We start from the raw sequence: 21,198 nt of genomic DNA, 5'->3' as shown, positions 1-21,198 counted from the left end.
CCAGGAGCGGCGCCGCTGGGGCACACGGTCTGCGAGGGCCACGTGGCGCCGGCTGAGGGTGGAGGGCAGAGGCCCCGCACCTTCCCCAGAGCCTCGGGTCCCCCGGGCAGGAGTGGGTGCGGACCGAGGTGGGTGCCGGCAGACGCGGGCTCAGGAGCTCCTTGCGGCGTTCTCGTTGCCGGGCGAGCTGGAGGCGGAGGAGGACGAGGAGACGCTCACCCCCGCCAGGCCCAGGGGGTTCGTGGCCGAGTTCTGTCCCGTGAGGCTTTTCCGGCAGACGGTGCAGCCGTCGTGCTTGGTGGGGACAGCGGCGAGGGCGGGAGAAGGGGCAGGTTGGAGCAGGCCGGCGGGCGGGCACCCTCCTGCTCCCGCCAGGGCACCACGCGGCCGTCGCGGACCAGGGGGTGCAGGGCAGCCGCCGCCCGCGCCGGCCCGGCACACGGTCGTCCTTGCACACGGGCACTCCCGCCTGGAGCCTCGTGCTCCTCGGGGCCGGGACGGTGGGCAGGGCCTGGATCTTCTCTGTCTGCCGGTGGGGGGCCCGCGTTCTCAAACGGATTGAGCGGCTGCGTGAGGATGGCGTCCAGGCCGCAGTCCACGGGGTTGGGGGCGGAGCTCCCCAAGGACCGACGCTGGGGATGGCGGCGGGCGTGACGTGCCGTCAGCGCCGGACGATCCCCTCCAGCGTGGGGGCGCCTTCGTGTCGGCCGGTGGCCCACCGCGGGGGAGGCGGCGCGGGGCCGCCAGGGGCGGGTGCCAGGACTGGGGCTCTCGCTCCCCCCGGCTCTCGGGGTCCCTGCCGTCGTCAGCCTGCGCCCCCGGAGGGAGCGTGGGGATCTCGACGCTGTCGTCAACGATGCCGAGAGCAAACTGTCTGTAGCCCTGAGGTCCTGAGGTCCTGGTCCACATTCTCCAAAGGCAGCCGGTTCCAGTGGTTCCAGTCCGTGAGGGCTGCGGAGGGGGCAGAACCATCTTCTGTGCTCCTGGTCTCTTCTGGAAGCTCCTCGATGAAACCAGACTCGCATCTTGGGCAGATATAATCCGGCAGGCGTGGGACGATCTCCAGGGAGCAGCAGTGGCAGAAGCACCGTCCGGGCTGTGGCGACGCCTCGCCATGGCCTACTCTGTGCCACCCACCCCCAGTACTTCAAGTCCAGGAAAGTAGACATATGAGCCACAAAAGGCTAGATTACCAATAACTACACATTTTCTCTCGCAGTAATAAAGTTCTAGCCCAGACACTTTCTAGAGTGATTGTGCTTAACGAAGAGTTGAGTTGATGAATGAAGATTCTGTGTATTGATTTAAAGGAAAAAATGAGTCCTTTGCTTCCTCTTTTTCAGAAAATTCCTGATGGGTGTTCACCGATTTGTCTCTCTCTTTCTCAAGTCGTTAAATCTCCAGAGACAGCTTATCATCTCCAGGGCTATTTCCACATCATCTGGGCTTGGCAGGCACTGCATGAGCTTTCTGCCTGTGAGCACCTGCTCGCAACCTTCCAACACCGCCCAGTCACATCCGGGCACTTCTGGGTACCAGGTACCAGGTTCTTTCCTCTGAGCAAGTGATACTTTTCGGACTGACCAAAAGTTTTTCATGTGCAACACCACAGCAACTTTCAACATTCAGTGAGGGCAAGATGTGAGGGGACTCTTCATTGGCTTCTCAAACTTCACCCTGGAAACAATGGCAATTCCTTATATGTGCTCATCACATATTATTTAGACTTCTCCTTACACTTTACTAGACAATATTTCATTGCTCAAATTCTATTATAATTAATCATTCTTTATATTAACTTTCCTTATTCACATTATTATGTATTTTCTTTGTCTTGATGGTCCATGAATCTTATTTTCATTTGAATAAATGCTATCTATCTATCTGAACACTTAAAGACCTGTGGGAAAAAATCAAGTACCATAAAAATATACATGGCATGATTGCATTTATAAAAAATAGTAAACTACATAAAACACAAACATAAAACATGTAAATAATATAGCCATGTATGATAAAATCATAAAGAATAACAGGAAATAAACATAACAATTCAAGAAAGTGAAAAAGCACAACTGTCATGAATACATGGGGGACCCAAAGATATTGAAAATATTATTTTCTTAATATAGCTAGTAGGTTCACAAATGTTCACTTCATTACTATTTTTCTCTACCTTGTGTGTTATATGATAGTGTTTTATATAAATAAAATACTTTTAATAAAAAATTATTTCTTATGCTATAGAGTGATTACATTTACTAAAAGTGTAATTTAATTAGTTTCTCAACCATGTGCTGAGCTAGTGATCCTCTGAGCCCTGGGGGGCCAGGCAGGGCATGAGGCCTCCGCCTTGGAGCAGTTGTGCATGTTCCCCAGTGCGCTCTAGGACACACTGATGCTTTCCTATGTGTGAAGTGACATGAACAGATTAGACTTGATTCCCTGATAATGCCAGATGAGAGTTTTACCATATTTACCCATTCCCCTTGGATGTTTTACTGAGTTTGATTCTTCCATTTCAGAATAATTATTTTTTTTGCCTAATTATTATTTTTTTATGTTTAGTCCATAACAAGGAAATAAAAGAAAAATATATACACAGATAAATATATGAACACTCACATGACTGTATATAATGTCTAGCTTTATTTCTAATATACTCCTTTAAACTTCACCAATATACCCATCATAAGCCTTTCTGAATGATATACCACAAAAATCTCTATGGATTCTCTAAAGAACCCTCTCAGGCTGCTTCTTTCAAAGCCTCTGCAGCTGCCTGCACTGTGAAGGCTGCAACAGCAGTCTTTCTCTTCACTTCTCCCTTAGTTTTGCAAAGATCCACTTTGGTTTCAATATCAAACAGAGCATCAGAAATTCCTGAAAATGACTCCCTTGAATACTTGCTGTGGCTGCTTGGAGCATGGATGACATGCCTGTTGATAAAACAGTATGGTCTTTATTAGTTGCCTAAATGTTACAGAAGAGAAACACAAGAGCATGCTACCATTTTAACATTGAATATTTCTAATTTAACAATTTGAACAAGTCACTTGTCAACTGAACTTCCACATTCAATCATCTCTAAAGACTAGTCTGGCCAGGGAAGGTAGCACAAGCCTGTAATCCCAGCCGCTTGGGAGCCAGAGGTGGGCTGATCACAAGGTCAGGGGTGCGAGACTAGCCTGGAAAGCACGATGAAACCCCGACTACTAAAAATACAAAAAGTTAGCCAGGCATGGTGGCGCATGCCTGTAGACCCAGCTACTCAGGAGGAGGGAGAATTGCTTGAACCCGGCAGCCAGAGGTTGCAGTGAGCTGATTATGCCACTGAACTCTAGCCTGACCTATAGAGACTGTCTCAAAAAAAAAAATGATAGTCTATGAAATACATATTAATTTATTATATTTTCACTTTGAGCAAAAACTTAAAAGTGGTAAGTGGTTCAGTGCTACAACAGTAACAACAATATAGAAAACACAGCAATCATTCTTGATAAGAGTATTTAGTTACAATTTTCCAAATTCTTCAAAATAAATTACACACAGTTTGTATTAGTATTTCACAGAGAAGAAAACTGAGGTCTGAGAAATCAAGTGACTGAAGTATCTGTCTCAAGGCACATTATAAATAAGTCCTGATTTTTTAATGCATTATAATAAGTTATAGCACAACAGTGATCATTAAAGTCTTGTTTGTGATTAGCCAAAATTTTATTTTTTTGTTATTTTTTAAAAAGTCACACTATCATGTTAGAATATGTGACATAAAATATGAAGAATCATCAGAAACAATTTTGTAATGTTTCACATGACCATGGCAGAAGAGTATTTTACAGTAGGAGCTAAGATAGTTCATGCAATAGACCAGGAAGAGAAGAACAAACTCTGACGTAAATAAATAAGCTCCAGAGCAGTGGCTCATGCTTTTAATCTCATAAATTTGGGAGGCTGAGGTGGGAGGACTGCTTGAGGCCAGGAGTTGGAGACAATCCTGGGCAACATAGAGACACCCTACCTCGACAAATAAAAGTACAAATATTAGCTGAGCATTGTGGCACGTGACTAGTCCTAGTGATTTTGGAGCCTGAGGTAGGAAGATTGATTGAGCACAGGTGTTTGAGGTTGCAGTGAGCTAAGATTCCACCACTGACCTCCAGCTTGGGAGACAGTGTGAGAACCTGTAGCTTAAGAACAACAACAAAATAAGCAGGGCAATGGGTAAGTTAAAAATATGCTGCCATTGCCCAACCAATCAAACTTTCTAAAACATCCTCTTATTCCTGAGCCCAACTCTTTGATAATCCCTGGACAGAAAGACAGAGTCATTTCTGGCTGTCCAATGACCTAACCCCTTCTGCGATACATATAAGATCAACCTGGAGATGGTCAATGTTTGGTAGAAAAAATTGTGATAGTCAAGATGTAGGAGGAAAAGCACCTCTAAATACCAAACATAGAAAAAAAATATATGTTTATTATATACATTACATATAGAAGGATTTACTGGGTTTTGTGTATACATAAACAAAAATATATTTAAAATAGGAAAGGGGCCAGAATTATACACATAAGAATATAATCCTTTTATGATTTTTCTGATGGAACTAGGGAGATGTTTAATTTCTGCCGTGGCTTTCTTGATCTTTACATTTTCTAAAATAAACATATATTCTTTTAAAATAAGAAACAGAAAGATATTGAAAATAAAGATATGCAAAAATTAAATTACATTGCATGAGAATATATTATATTTATCATTTACTACATATATTTTGAAATGTTCTAATGGCTTGCAAGAAATCAACTATGATATTTTTCCACAGGACAAAAAAGAGGAAAATTGATATTATAAGAGGGAGTCATTTTTTCTTTTCCTACCTATAAAAAATTCTATCTGGTAACCCTAAAGATCAATAAATGCTCATTACAGAAACATCAGGTGATCACTAATCATTCTCAAAAATATTGGAAATCAAAATAAAATGAATATAGTTTTAGTTTCATGAAAATGTATTTCCATACACAAAATAAAATTTCAGAACAAAACTGATTTTAATCAGTCATCTATGGGGATTGGGTCCAGGACCTGGATAAATATTGAAATTTGTGCATACTCAAGTCCTGCAGAAAAGACATGCATATATAAAAAGTTGTCCCTCTTCTGTGGAATTAACAGGCTGACGGTGAACAAACCACTCAACAAATCAAATTGATATATCAGTATAATAATCCAGATGGTAGTGAAAATTATTTAATATTTCATCTTTTCGAGTGATTTTCAGAATAATTTAAGTACAGCATTCACAGAGCCAGATAAGATGTTCTGGATCACCTTCCCGTGCCTCAGTGAGGAAATGTAGCTGAGTATGTGGAATCTGAAGCCACATCTAGTCCCCTTGGGCTAACTAGCATAATATAACTCTCACCACATGCTTCATGCCCTTTGACATCCTGATCTTCACATTGTTAAGACAGTGAAGTAGGCAATAAGATAAAACAGAAAATGATTCCAAAAATCATGTCTAAGAGTCCAAACGGAATGTATCAGTTCTGTTTTATTTTTTTTGTTTTTAGAAACACATTCATAATTCTCTTACCTTATATTTTTTGTTAGTTCTTTATTAGCTACATCTGAGCTTCTCAGATTCAGGCTCATGTCCTGAGTATCATTCTGTGATGAAAGTTGTAACATAACAAAGCTAAATGAAAAATGATTGTTGAGATTTTTTCCAAAGAAATAAAGTCACTCACTTTAGAGCCTTTTTACTGGATTTGTGTCTTTTCTACTTTGTGATATTTTTAGCAAAATCATTTTCTGTATGCAATACTAATATTTAAAAATATAAGTTTGAAAACAAAAAAATAATTTGGCAAGTTATAGTTCACCATCTTTAAAAGTAAAATGTTGGCCATTCACATATGTGGTTCCTTGCTTTCAATACTGTATTGTATTTTGTTTTCTTAAGAGATAGATCTCTCACCAGGCTGGATTGCACAGGCTTGCTCATACCTCACTACAGCCTCAAACTCCTGGGCTCAAGCAATCCTCCTTTCTCGATTTCCTAAGTACCTGGGACTACAGTGAATAATACTGTATTTTCTATCCACCCTTACTTGCTGATGCAAAATATACAGATAGAAAGGGCTGACTGTATTTATTTTTAATAAATAATGTGCTTAAGTAGACCTGTACAATTAAAGTCACTATTTTTCAAGCATTAAAGGTATATTTTAACATCCTATTATAGGCAAATTAAGAATGATAGCATACATAGGTACCATATTTTTAAGTCTTATGAAATACTATTGTGCTGAGGCTTTTAAAAGCACAGAAGCAGCTGCATATGCCAATGGGAAAAATGATAGTGATTATTATTTATGCCAGAATAATAAATAACTGATAATCCCAGATATGCAAATACTGACAAGACTTTCTTCACCTAGGTGTCCTAGCAATCTACTCACAGAAGTAATATCAATATTAAAATAAGATAACCTACTAATGTTTAGTAAGATGCCTGACAAATTATAAGTATTTACCAAATGTTAACTAATAATATTCTTATTTTTAAAGCTAAACCTGTTAGGAACACGCAACGCAGCATTTATTTCAGTCTTTCTACAATATTTGGCTGCCTGCTATGATTTAAACACTTTCACAGAACTCACATTCCAAAAGGAGTGATGGGGTTGCTATTGCCATAAGAGTGATTCGGCATAACTGAAAGTGTGTCAACATGCCCTGAGTAGATGAACTCTGAGTCACTGAATTCAACATACCAATTCCGTCACAACTTAATTAACCAATGAGAAGCAATCATTCCATTAAGAAAGGATTAATTATGTTATTCATTAATTTAGCACTTTCATTTTGTAATTTAGTTTTACTAACAGTTAGCATTTACAACTGGCTGATCATTTTCTATGAGCCAATTACTGTATTGAATATTTACACAATATGTGATTTTTAATCTTCAGAGCAATTCTGCAAGTTGGTCAGGGCAGAGGCCCCATTTCGTAGCTGAGATAAAAAAAGATCAGGAGTTAAGTAACTTGCCTAAATCAGTACTAGTTTTAGAATGAAATAGGAGGTCCATATTGTTATTTCAGTTGTACCCTGTTGACAAAGGAAAAATATAAATAACTAAAACCCCCATAATTTGAATTTTGGCTATGTTCAATATTTATGAATTTAGTATCATGAACTCACATTTTGTAATAGTATATGGTAAATGAAACACAGAATCCCTGTTAGCAGCTCCCATAAACAGATGAGACAATCAAATGAAACATAATTTTAATAAAATGCTATGGGCTTCTGAATCAAAATTACAAGGCATTGCTACAAATACAAAAATTGATGTGGTTACCATATGTAAAGCATGTACACATATAAACACACACACGCGCACACACACACACACACACATTCTCTTTCTCTGTATCTTGTGTTAACACGCTGTATCCTTTGTTACAGGGGAAAGAAATGATACAAGAAAAGGATGAAGACACAGTTCTTCCTTTGGTTTCAAAGGTTTGGATGGAAATTCAACATTCAGCTTAATTTACTTAGTGAGAAATTATTATGTGCAATGCACTGCTCAGTTGTTTCAGGAATTGTAAACATCAAATAGAGACACAAACTAGATCTTTACTATTATTTGGAGAAAATGAAACAAATATAGAAATCAGGAAGAAAAAGCTATGTGTCCTAAACAAACCATGTTTCTAATGATGAGGCATTTTGTCAAGGAGGGAAATCATCATTTTTCTTTTCTCGTTAGAAAATCAGCTTCATGGAATACACCGTGTTTGAAATCTACTGAAAGTGTTATTCTCATTATTGACTTCTTACCCACAAAAAAAATTGGAAAGAATTATAAACAATAAGGAAACAATTCTCCCAATATTTCCCTAAAGATAACACAATTATTATACTAATTGATTAAATCCCTTTAATTTTTTCTATATTTGTTAAAGTAACCAAATTCTATTTACAAATTTATATGCTTTCTGCTTACTTTATATTTTGTCATAAATATCTTAGTATATTGTATTCCTAACCATCAATTTTTTTATATTTATTTATTGATTTATGTGTTTTGGAGACAGAATCTCACTATATCATTGCAGTGGCATGATCTCGGCTCACTGCGACCTCCGCCTCCCAGGCACAAGCGATTCTTCCGCCTCAGCCTCCATAGTAGCTGGGACTACAGGTGCCTGCCACTGCACCTGGCTAGAGCTTTCTAGACTTTCTCCCTATACCCATTGAGCTGGGTTGAGCAGTGCCAGGTAATATAGGAGGGAATCATATGTCCCATGGCTGCGGAGAGGCCCTTGGAAGGCTTCATCTGTAGCACAAGGAGAAGGAGAAATATTCCTTCTGGAGTGGGGAGGCCAGGAGTAGCCTTAGATTAAATTCTTACATTACCATAAAAGTGAATTGCTGGGGGCTGTGGCTCAGGCTGCAATTCCAGCACTTTTGTAGTCCAAGGCAGGCAGATCACTTGAGGTCAGGAATTCCAGATAAATCTAGCCAACATAGTGAAACCCGCTCCTACTAAAAATGCAAAAAAAAAAGTTAGCCAGGCCTGGCAGCGGGCACCTGTAATCCCAGCTACTTGGGAGGCTGAGGCAGGAGAATTGCTTGAACTTCAGAGGCGGTGGTTTCAGTGAACTGCGATAGCTTCGCGGCACTCCAGTCTGGGCGACACAGCGAAACGTCATTAAGAAAAAAAAAAAAAAAAAAAAAAAAAAAAACTTTTGTTTTGAAGAAACTTAATCAACTGTGATAACACCCACCTACGCCCTCTGAAATCCAATTAGAGGAAAGGGGTGTGGTCTTCAGAGATGTATAAAAGGACACCTCAGGAGCCAAGCTCATTCTTCTCCAGCACCCACAGAGTGGCTTTGCAACTGGCCTTGGAGACTTCCAAAAGCTACCGCCACTGCGCCGTGAGACCCTGATCCCTGAGCTGACTTCATCTTTTTGGACAGCAAGTTTTGGTGAGAACGTAGATCTATTTCTGAGGTAAGTGTACACTTTCCAGAGTAGGAGCTGCTATTAGGTTACAAACCAAAACAAACAAAATTTGGGGACTTTATCTGCAAACTTAGATTTTTTTTTAGATGAAATGATGTCATTTTCTGAGTTTTAAAAACAGCTCCATTTCTTTTTTTTAAATTATTTTAAACATAACCCATAGGTTTACAAGCTCCATTTAACCTATTTACAAATTAAACATTTTTGTCATCTGTCTTGCTGCATGATCCTCAAATTAATGTTATGATTAATTTTTTACTTAACATATTTTTTAGTTGTTTTATAGATTATAATCATTTTGCAGTAGTTTCCAAATATCTAGTAATTCTTTAATCTCTGAAGACTCTGTAAATGATTTAGGAGTGTTGTAATCTATGTGTAAAAATGTGTTATATTCTACTTTACTAGGGAAAATGTGCCTATGTTGCAATGTATGCCTGTACATAGGTAGAGTGCTTTGAATGATTTGGGCAAACATTTTTTTTCTAAAACACGGTAAAAGTCTCTTCAGAAACCTCAGTTCCTCTGTGGAAGAAAGCCAGAAATGGCTATCCATGCAGGAAAGTCTCACTGGCAACTATGCAGAAATATCAGAAATAGAGGGTTTCTGTATTTATACTGTGTAGAAACCAGGATTTTAGATTTTTCCTTTCTTTGTCTCTTTGTTTGTTTTAGACAGGGACACACAGCCTAGAGTGCAGTGGTGGAAATAATCCTCACTACTGGCTCTACTTAATACCTCAAGCAATTCTTCAGCCTCATCCCCCAAAGTAGATGGGACTACAGGCATGGACCACCATGTTGGGCTTTACATATATAATCTATATAGTGTGTGTGTGTGTGTGTGTGTGTGTGTGTGTGTGTATTTTTTTAAAGATGGGGTTTCACCATGTTGGTCAGGCTGGTCTTGAACTCCCGACCTCAAGTGATCCACCTGCCTTGGCCTCCAAAGTGCTTGGATTACAGGCATAAACCACCAGGCCCGGCTGTGTGTGTGTGTTTTTAGAGACAGGCTGATCTAGATACTTTGCCATCATGTCGCCCAGTCTAGAACTCCTGAGCTCAAAAAATCTGCCTGACTTGGTCTCCCAAAATGCTAGGATTACAAGTTTGAGCTACCTTGCCTGGCCTACGTTTTCTTCCCCCCACCCTTCCATTTAAAACACCACCTTACTGTCTAGTGCCTTTTATTATTGCATGATACTGAGTATTTTTCTGACTGTGTGAAAGAGTAATGACAATGCTTCCAAAGGGCTTAGAAAACATTTCTATCCTCTGTATACACTTCTATATTTTATCAATATATCCCCAAACTAACAGACAGTCCAGGAATAGTAAACACGCCACAAAGTTTTTGTTGATTGAATGAACACAGCAGCCTAAAAAATGATTGTTTGTTCTATCTCGGAGAAGTACCTTTACCTTGGTTTGTTTTGCCTTGGAGTGTAAAGGCTAGCTTTGCCTGATTTTGGACAAAGAATGACCTCTGCTTTATTTTCAAGCAGGGGCCCTCTGGACAACTCTGACGGATCCTTGTTACAGTTAAATCAAACAATGAGAGTAGAAGAGCTTAGTTAGCATCCCTTCTCCAAACCAGCCCCTGGCAATTTAGAGTGTAACTACCCCATGAGTTGATAGCTTGATTAAATCCTAGAAGCCCAAGAAACTTGGTGGACACTAACACCTCAAAAAACTGACATTCTTCTGTGCAAAAGAGTTGGGTTTGGAAAGCTGGTTGTGCATTGATTGGAGAACAATCACATTTTTCTACAGAGGTTGATGGCTCTTAGTGCCTCAGTTTTCTATTTGTCCTATCTCTGTCATTGCAAATGAAAGCCAATTCTTCTCTAGAAAAAAAAAAAAAGATGTTATTTGATCACAACCTGATTGAGACTTTGCTTGGATCTTTGTCTCTCCAGGGCAGAAGATTAAATTCTTGTGGTTTTCTTCCCTCAGGAAAATGGACTCAGACTTCCCACAGGCCTTCCAGAAGGAACTCACCTGTGTCATCTGCCTGAACTACCTGGTAGACCCTGTCACCATAGGCTGTGGGCACAGCTTCTGTAGACCCTGCCTCTGCCTTTCCTGGGAAGAAGCCCAAAGTCCTGCCAACTGCCCTGCGTGCAGGGAACCATCACACCAAAAGGATTTCAAAACTAACATTTTTCTGAAGAATTTAGTGACAATTGCCAGGAAAGCCAATGTCTGGCAATTCCTGAGCTCTGAGACACAAGTATGTGGGTCCCATAGGGAAACAAAGAAGATGTTCTGTGCCACGGACAAGAGTCTGCTCTGCTCGCTGTGCTCTAACTCTCAGGAGCACGGGGCTCACAAACACTGTCCCATTGAAGGGGCAGCTGAAGCACACTGGGTAAGAGACAGTGCTGGGATCACCTGCAGGCTGGAGGGTGGAGGAGTTAAAGAGATGAGAAGGGAGATGAAAACCATTGTGGTGATCACTCCATCCTTTACTGAGTGCCAGGTGCTTTTGGAGGTACCAATGATGAAATTTTGAATTCAATATGCAACTATACCTGCCTTCACAAGGCCTGCACCCAAAAAGAGGGTGATTAAGTGAATGTCACTATTACTTTGACTCTACAGTATAACACTAAAGGCATCGAAAAGCTACCAAAACTACAAGAACAAAGAAAAATACATTTTGGAAATGTATTTAATATTACTGGACAAATGACAAAAGCAGGCGGCCAGCATAGTGGAAGGGTGTTTCACTGATCATTACCTAGGTTACAAGAAATCTTCACTCACCAGTTCCCTAAACTGTTATACATCTGAAACCTCAGATTTGAAAATACTGAGGATGAGCAGTGAAAAAACTTGGTTTATTTTCCTCTCTCTAGTCTGTTCATACATTTTAACCCTTGCCTGCGTATCTCACTCAGAGTATGGAATCTATGGTATTTGATTTTCTGTTGCTCACCCTCATAATTCTTTTGCAGGAGAAGCTCTTAAAGCAAATGAGGATTTTATGGGAAAAAAATTCAAGAAAATCAGAGAAATCTAAGTGAGGAGGAAAAAACAAGCATCCTCTGGAGTGTAAGTATGAGATCATGTGTCTTCAGGACATGTTTGAGACAGGCATGCCGAGAACATTTATATTAGCAACTTGAGTTGAAATTCTCATATGCCAGATTTTGTCATATGTTTATTTATAGCCTGGAAACCAACCTGACTGTTCAACATAACAATTGTTCAGGTGTTCTGGAAATGTTTTTCAGATAAGTAAATATATATATGTATATTTACATATATATATAAATATATATGTAAATTCTGAGAGGCCAGTATGTGCTTAAAATTAATCAGTATTTCAGGCAGAGGTTTCTGTATGAGATGAATTATGTAATACTGATTAAATAATACATAAATGAGAAATAAAGGCATTTAGCAGTAAATATGATGTTGCTCCTAGGGAAAAAAGTGGGTGGAAACAGTAATTTAAGAACTATGCCTGTGCTAGTGAAATCTGATAGCAAAGGACCCAGACCATGATGCCTGTTTGAGTAGGAGAAAATGTAACATGATGAAAAGCTGAGGAGAAGAAACGAAAATGACTAGGGGAGTGAGAGAATAGTTTGTCAATATTGGGAGGAGAAACACAATGGAATGGAGATTCATGTTCTTAGAATGGCGAGGTAAGACCGTAGCTTTAGACAGAAGAAGGGAGGAGACAGAGCAGAGGTAGTCAGTTTCAGAGATGGGGGCTACAATGTTTATTGAGATCTTTTTTATGTGATGGCTTCTGACCCTGATTATAATATACTGACAACATTTACTAAGAATGACTGTTTAGGCTGTGAAGTACAAATATTTGAGACTACAGACTAATTGAGTAACAAATATATATATTGTTGATGATGATTTAACAATCAATGATAAATTTTACTTGTTTTCTAGTGGTATTTCAGATTTGAGAGGACATATATTTAAACATTTAAATCTAAAGGGCTTTTATGCAGGTGTTCAAGAATTGATGAATTATAAACATTTTGAAGGAAGGTCTTTTAGGTTCTGGGGTACATGTGCAGGTCATGGAAGATTGTTGCATAGGTACATTCATGGCAAGGTGGTTTGTTGCCCCCATCCCCCCATCACCTATAACTGACATTTCTCCCCACGTTATCCCTCCTACCTTCCCTCCCACTATTCCCCCCAGCACCCACAATGGACCTCAGTGTGTGATGCTCCCATCTCTGTGTCCAAATGTTCTCATTGTTCAACATCCACCTATGAGTGAGAACATGTGGTGTTTGATTTTCTGTTCTTGTGTCAGTTTTTTGAGAATGATGGTTTCCAGGTTCATCCATGTCCCAACAAAGGACACAAACTCATCATTTTTTATAGCTGCATAGTATTCCATGGTGTATATGTGCTACATTTTCTTTGTCCATTCTATCATCAATGGGCATTTGGGTTGGTTTCAGGTCTTTGCTATTGTACACAGGGCTGCAATGAACACATGTGTGCATGTGTCTTTATAATAGAATGATTTCTAGTCCTTTAGGTATACACCGAGTAATGAGATTGCTGGGTCAAGTGGAATTTCTATTTCTAGATCCTTGAGGAATTGCCACACTGTTTTCCACAATGGTTGAACTAATTTACACTCCCATCAACAGTGTAAAAGCATTCCTATTTCTCCACATCCTCTCCAGCATCTGTTGTCTCCTGATTTTTTAATGATCGCCATTCTAACTGATGTGAGGTGGTATCTCAATGTGGTTTTGGTTTGCATTTCTCTAATTCCCAGTGATGATGAGCATTTTTCATGTTTCTTTGCCTCACATATATCTTTTTTTGAAATGTATCTGTTTATATCCTTTGCCCACTGTTGGATGGGTTTGTTTGTTTTTTTCCTGTAAATCTGTTTTAGTTCTTTGTAGATTCTGGGTATTAGCCCTTTGCCAGATGGGTGGACTGTGGATATCACTCTGGTTCTGTGTCTCACTCAGTGGGAGCTGCACTCCAGAGAAGCTTCCTTTCAACCATCCTGGTCTCCCCTAAGGAAGATCTTTTTAACTTATCTTAGTGTTTGTAAAGAATGAAAATTAAACGAAGGAAAGGTCAGGATGAATTAGTGGGTTCTGTGAGGTGGAAGTCAACCTGGGTATGTAACCTACAAAATCCATGTCTCTCCAGGCCTATGCACTTCTTCGTGCACAGATGATCAGGGTTGAGTATATGAAGCTGCATCCAGTTCTCCATAAGGAAGAAAAACAACATTTAGAGAGACTGTGCAAGAAACACCAAGAGATATTTCCACAACTCCAGAGAAGTTGCATCAACATGCATCAAAAGAAGAAGCACTTGAAAGAAATGTATCGGGAACTAATGGAAATGTGTCATAAACCAGATGTGGAGCTGCTCCAGGTAATAACTGAGGATGTCCCTTGAGACACTTTGTATTAGCTGACATTTACATCTTTGCTTTTCATTGGGTACCAAAGACATACTTCATCTCCTGCATTGATGGTGATAGACATTCCCACCTAGTTATAGAGATAAACTACAACTCCTAACCTAATCATAGGAACAAAGCTTTATGGAGCTGTGCAGATAGATTTCCACAGAACATTTTCCACCTCAAGCTTTCTTCTCCAGTTCATTTCATTAAAACTCTGGAAGAGAAAACATTCATGTGAAAATAATATTTTTGTCTATGTTGGATGATACATAGAAATTATGAAGAAACTAACATTTCCTTCTTCCTTTTTTTGGGAAGTCCTAGGTTTGAAATGCCCTTGACTTGAGCCACATTACCCCTCAGGAACTAGCCTTGAAAAAGACCACATTGTAGACAGCTGCAGCAATGCACAATCACTACTCAACCTTTCTCTCTCACTTAGATCCAGGGTCCTGAATTTATCAGAAGTAGATTCTGTCAATTGGTCTTACTGGTATTAATGTGAGAAATGAGAATACATTTTAAAAGACCTGCAGTGATAGTACATAGTACTTCGAAAGTTTTCAAAACCTAAAGACTAGACAGGTAGAATCTAACAACTTGTGTGTTCATTTGCTTCCTTCTCTTGAGACAGAGTGTTGTTCTGTCACCCAGTCTGAGTGCAGTGGCCTAATCTCAACTCACTGCAACCTCTACCTCCTGTGTTCAAGCAATTCTCCTGCCACACCCTCCCCAGTAGCTGGGACTACAGGCATGCACCATGACACCCAGTTAATTTTTTTGTATTTTTATCAGAGATGAGGTTTTGCCATGTTGGCCAGGCTAGTCAGGATCTCCTTTCCTCAGGTGATCCATTCACCTTGGCCTCTCAAAGCGTTGGAAATACAGATATGAGCCACTACACCCAGCCAGAATAACAACTTTCTAAAGAAGTATCTTTTTTCTCTCTCTCTTTACAGGATTTGGGAGACATCATGGCAAGGTATGTTTTTGGTCATCATTGCAGGCCGAAGCACAAGGTGTGCTATGAAAAACATCAAGCTGTTTTCAACAAAGTGAAAACATAATTTGTTAACATAATGTGTCACTGTGATTGTGTGTGTATGTGTGTGTACTCAGGTGTTCGTGTGTTATGTTGAATATGTTTTCTTATGCCCTGTATCAGATTTTAATCTTTTCTTACTTTCCCAAGTGACTCAGGGGGTAATGTTTTGAAGAGTTCAATGCAGAAGTTACTAGGATATAGTTGCCTAATTTTAAGATTCAGAATCATAATTAGAAACAAACTATTTGGTGGCAGATAGAGAGAGGGGCAATTATCTTTCAGTGGTAGTAGGTTAGAAATGGAGTGAATCCTTAGAAAGATTCCCTAAGAGAGCCATAAACCCATCCTAGGATTGTGGAGTTACATGACAATATCAGAAGTGGGTTTGAATGAAGGATTTCCTGTTGGAATCTATTTCTTTTTTTTTTTTTTTTTTTTTTTTTTTTTTTTTTTTTGAGACGGAGTGTTTCACTCTTGTTGCCCAGGCTGGAGTGCAATGGCGCGATCTCGGCTCACCGCAACCTCCGCCTCCTGGGTTCGGGCAATTCTCCTGCCTCAGCCTCCTGAGTAGCTGGGATTACAGGCACGCGCCACCATGCCCAGCTAATTTTTTGTATTTTTAGTAGAGACGGGGTTTCACCATGTTGACCAGGATGGTCTTGATCTCTTGACCTCGTGATCCACCCGCCTCGGCCTCCCAGAGTGCTGGGATTACAGGCTTGAGCCACCGTGCCCGGCCCTGGAATCTATTTCTTAAACACAGACACCAGAAAGGTTAACCAACTGCACCTGCTTCCTTGCAGGAGCGAGTCCGTGCTGCTGCACATGCCCCAGCCTGTGAATCCAGAGTTTACTGCAGGGCCCATCACTGGACTGGTGCACAGGCTCAACCGCTTCCGAGGTGAGTGTCGCCATCTTGCTGGGATCAATATGTAATGTCTTCAAGTATGGTTTCTATGGGCAGTTTTCCTAGTGTAATGATATTTCATCTGGAAGAAACTAGTTTGTGAATAAGTCTTTATATTTATAGTTTCACTATCATCAAACAGACTAAACTAAAAGCTGGTAAAATGTAATAAGAATCAGCCATATAACAAATTACTTAGAAAAACATAAAACATGCAGAATGGCTCCTTAGGACTTAGAAACATTCTCTGACAAAATTTCATGTATACAAGTATTACATGAGGTATACAGAACTGAGTTAATTCAGGACATTTCAACTTCAAATTAAGTGCTGTTAATGATTGTGATTTGGTGACAGTGTTTTGTTTTTTTTTTTTTTTTTTTAGTAAATTTCAGGTGCATTTGTAAGTTTCATAGCATTTGTAATTTTAATCATGTGCATTTTAATCAACCAAAATACCCCCTATGAGTAACTTAAATAACAATGCAAATCTGAGAATCTGCAAACAATAGGAAAGTGATTTGGTGGTTGATGAGCCCTTAGATAGAACTCCAGGACAGATCATGATCAATCAGGCAGATAAAAGAAGTCTGTGCTGAAATCCAGCATGAAAGTCAGATAATTCCTGCAAGAAATCTGCACTTTCCAGAAGATGGATTCAGATTTTCTCTTTAAGTATGAATTTGCTTACTTAAGTGGCAGATCATATTTCTGGCAAAGTGATAATTTATTTAGGTGTAAGAATGGCTCCCCACCTCATCTCCTGTCCCCAGCCTCCTGCTCTTCCCTGACAGGGAAGAGGAAATGCACATATATTTTATTGCCATGGACTTGGATGCAGTGCAAGAGCTTCCAGTTTTTCAGTTGTTATAAGAAGTAGCTGACTAGACTTAGGCATGACAATCCTCCCCTTATATTTTTGAGTTTATAGAAATTGTGGTCCTTGTAGTTTAGCCATGTACTTATGCAGATATCCTAACACCCTCTGATTCCAACATTTTTCCAGACAAAAGTTGCCTTTTAATCTTGACCTGTGGTTTCTAGTGTGAGTCTCTTTCTTATCTGAACCTAAGAATGTATAAGCTGCTTTTCGCTGGAACATTCTCTTTTTTCTACAGTGGAAATTTCCTTCAATTATGAAGTAAGCAATCACAATATCAGCCTGTTTGAGGATGTGAGAAGTTGGATGTTTAGACCTGAACGGGAAGGTGGATCTGTGAATTCTGACAGACCTGACTATTTTGCTGCATGGGGAGCCCAGGGCTTCTCCTCTGGGAAACACTATTGGGAGCTGGATGTGGACGACTCTTGGGACTGGGCTCTGGGTGTCTGTAAGGACTCCCAGATAAGGAAGAATGGCACCATGATTACATCTGTGGACATATTTCTTCTTTTATGTGTGAAGGTGAATCATCATTTCCGTCTCTTGACCAGCTCTCCAATGCTTCCTCACTATGTAGAGAAACCTCTGGGCCGGGTTGGTGTGTTTCTGGATTTTGAAAGTGGAAGTCTGAGTTTTTTGAATGTAGCCAAGAATTCCCTCATATGGCGTTACCCGGATGGCTCCTTAAATTTCCCTGTCAGGCCTTTCTTTTACACTGGCCACAGATGATTAAGATAAAGAAAGCTGACTGTTTGGGAACTGCATGTACAAGGGAGTCCTTCACTGTTCAAGCAAAGGAATCATACTGTTCGGGCTTTTTCTCTGTTTTAGTGTCACTTTATTACAGTTAAATAAAAAATATGTAAAATGCAAAATATTTTTGTATGCTTTTCTACAATTAAAATAATCTCTAATGGCCCATTACCTAAAGTGTATATTGTGATTTTCAACTGCTTTGTGAATTTATTGGATGGAATTCTGGAAATATGTGGGTGTGTGATTCCAGCTGAATGATCTCAGGCAGGAACATAATTTGCACATCATGGACAGACAGGATTTTGTACAATGCATTTGCAAGTGTGGGAGCTCCCTCCTATTGATACAATAAAGTCTGCACCTCATCACTTTAGGGGGAACATTTATTTTACACCTAAATTGTCACTGAATCTTTGGGCAAAAATGAGGATTTAACAGGCATGTGTCCTATGGTGACAAAAACACATTCTGAGAAATGCATTATTAAGTGATTTTTATCACTGTGTGAACATCAGAGTGAACTTACAAAAACCTAGATAGAACAGCCATCTGCAGACATGGGCCAAATGGTGCAGCCTGAGGAGCCTTGCTTCTCTGAGAACTTGCCAGCAATGCCTGAGCTAGAACCCAAAAGGTTTAACCCACATTGACTTCTGTAGCTGTTTAAAAAAGCAAACAGCATCACCCAGGGGAAAATAGACAGAGGAGCAGACTGTCTGCTTTAAAATGTGTTTATACTTAAAATTCACACAGATTGTGAATTCTCACTGATAACCTAGACCTGAGACATCATCATCACCTCATGTTACAGTGGGAACACATTAGTGTCAGGAAAAAAGAAAACAAGACAAAATAAGCAAAACCCAGTTCTGATAAAAACCCAGATTCTAGTGAGTCAACTGAGTCTGTCTACCTACCACATGGTCATTTTCATGATCACCAATTAAATAATGGCAACAGATGTTCCACTCCCAGTCTAGCAGATGATCCTGATTGATGTCTGGGGTTCCTCAACTGGGGCTGTTACCTCGAATATATTCAAAGGGCCTCTTCATGTAGCCACTTGGGCTTGTTCACAGCATGGTAGTTACCTTTCCACAGTGAAGATTCCCACAGAGTCAGGAGAAGTGTTATTATGCTAGAGTAAAACATCAGCTATAGTCACAACACTACACAAAGTAAAGGGACTAGAACATTCAACAGTAGCAGTCTTGAAGTTACATCATAGGAAGGGGAATGTGGGATGGAATGTATCTTTAAGAAGTGGACATTGAGGATCTACATCCAGAGACTGTGGTCCTATAAAACATGAGCTCTAAGAAGCCCTTTAGATCTGCCCCAGATTCGTGTAAAAGGGCAATTGACAATAGAGACCAAAAAAGAATTAAATATTCTTTTGGAATTTTTTTTCAAGATTTAGTATCAACTGGACAATCATTACGAAAACAACATGGCAAAACCATTGAGGAAGATGCACAAGATACTGAAGTAGAGGGAGTGAAGGATGATCCATCTCCTTCAAGATGACCAGAGACAGACCCACTAACTCTAGGACAGTGAGATGAAAAAGGTCAGTGCACCCTTGGCAGGAACCCCTCTGATGTCTCTAAGTGGCTGGAAACTATTAATGTAGGCCTTCTGAGTGCCTTGTACTTTTCAAGATTTCTTGATGATAAGAGCCACTAACCAGATTTCATAATACATAGAATACCTTCAGCACAGAGGGTGAGAAAGTCTTTCCTTCAAAAGCCAGAAGTTCAGAAACTTGTAGCCATGGCATCCAATGGACCTTACTGTAAGTGTGGACTAAAGAGAGAGAAGCATTGGCTTTAACCTCAGATAAACGCTGTTCCATTCTCACTGCCCTGTGACTCCCATACTCACAAGGGAAGGTGAGGTTAGGTGCTGTGGCTATTCCTTCTTCTGGACTGTAGAAATTTTTGATGCTGACTCAGAGATATGTTCTCTGTTTATTAAAATCTAATGCCTATTAACATTCTGCTGTGAAGGAGATAGGCTGTGTCCTGTCACAGGCCTCTCACCCTATTCCCATATGTTCCACTCCTCTGGCCCTTAGTGATCCATGATGCCTGCCAGAATCACTGAGATTCTTCTCCATCTCCATCAGTCCTCTGGCCCAGGTCTCAGAACACAGGTCCCTGTCTATCCATTTCTCATTATCTGCCCTTGTCCTTCAAATTCACAACATAAGAAAAGTTGGTCATCAAAATATCCTGGAATGGGAAACAAGGGTTTCCTCTTTGGCCTGAGACCCAGCAATGCAGATGCAGGATTCAAAGGTAGGAGGAGGAAGCAAAAGTGGATGCCCTTGAAACTACTCAGTCACATCCTTGTGACATCTGAAAAGGTAAAAGGTATTTGGGGTTAAACAATTGGAACGGAGAAAGAGGACAGTCACGTTCAGGTGTATATGGAGAAAGAGAGATTCTGTCAGTGCCTTACACAAAGTAAAACTCTCTTACTTTAATGGGATGTACCCATGCATGTGTCAGAAAAGTAATCCTAGGTGAGAAAAAGCAAAGTCATAATGAAGAAGGGATCCAGATAAAGAAGGGAACAGGCAACATTTCCTGCACATTTCAAAATGATCATTTCCCGGAATTAGCATGAAGTGTCTGTTGTATATCAGTATCCAAAGTGAAAAAGACAGCTGAGAGTAATATGGTGTCATGGTTTAGAGCAATGTCTTGAAGTTAAACTGCCTCACTTTGATTCCCACACCCACTGCTTATAAGCCTCATTCCCAGAACAAAGTGCCTTTCTCAAAGCAATGTGTGTGGATGTGGACTCCATGGGTGTGTTATGCATATATTTACATAATATAGTGTTGATATATACACAGTAATTGTGTGTACACACACACACACACACACACACACACACACATATCCTGTACCTATATAAAATAATTGGATCAGTACCTTGCAAAATGGTTAAAATTTACTTAAACAAACAGCTATAAGACAGAGAAACTGTAAAGGTAGTTCAGCCAAAAAAAAGCAAATAAATGGGAATAAGAGAAATAACAGAAACTTATGAGGAGGCAAGGAAAAAAAGAGCAAATCATTGACAGAGAACCCAAATTTAAGATAGCAGTAAGTGAAAGTGC

General features: G+C 40.0%; 1 protein-coding gene and 1 pseudogene across 1 annotated transcript; one reads left to right on the top strand and one right to left on the bottom strand.

Annotated features, from left to right (window-relative positions):
• Positions 1-105: 105 nt before the first annotated feature.
• LOC141580512 (E3 ubiquitin-protein ligase RNF126-like) lies at positions 106-1,625 on the bottom strand (annotated as a pseudogene).
• Positions 1,626-14,200: 12,575 nt separating this feature from the next.
• On the top strand, positions 14,201-18,126 carry LOC141580511 (tripartite motif-containing protein 43-like). Its single transcript, XM_074381578.1, has 4 exons — positions 14,201-14,443; positions 15,437-15,459; positions 16,326-16,423; positions 17,548-18,126. Exons 1-4 carry the CDS (start codon positions 14,201-14,203, stop codon positions 18,039-18,041), a joined length of 858 nt encoding a protein of 285 aa, XP_074237679.1. The 3' UTR covers positions 18,042-18,126.
• The last annotated feature ends 3,072 nt before the right edge of the window (positions 18,127-21,198 follow it).

Source organism: Saimiri boliviensis, chromosome 12, assembly GCF_048565385.1.
Source record: "Saimiri boliviensis isolate mSaiBol1 chromosome 12, mSaiBol1.pri, whole genome shotgun sequence".
In the NCBI taxonomy this organism is placed as follows: Eukaryota; Metazoa; Chordata; class Mammalia; order Primates; family Cebidae; genus Saimiri; species Saimiri boliviensis.
This window is presented reverse-complemented; position numbering and strand designations above follow the sequence as displayed.

Coding starts and splice junctions, on each gene's coding strand:
- LOC141580511 (XM_074381578.1), top strand. CDS start 14,201: ATGTCTCTCCAGGCCTATGCACTTCTTCGTGCACAGATGATCAGGGTT. Junction 14,444..15,436: donor CAGATGTGGAGCTGCTCCAG/GTAATAACTGAG, acceptor CTCTCTTTACAG/GATTTGGGAGACATCATGGC. Junction 15,460..16,325: donor TTGGGAGACATCATGGCAAG/GTATGTTTTTGG, acceptor GCTTCCTTGCAG/GAGCGAGTCCGTGCTGCTGC.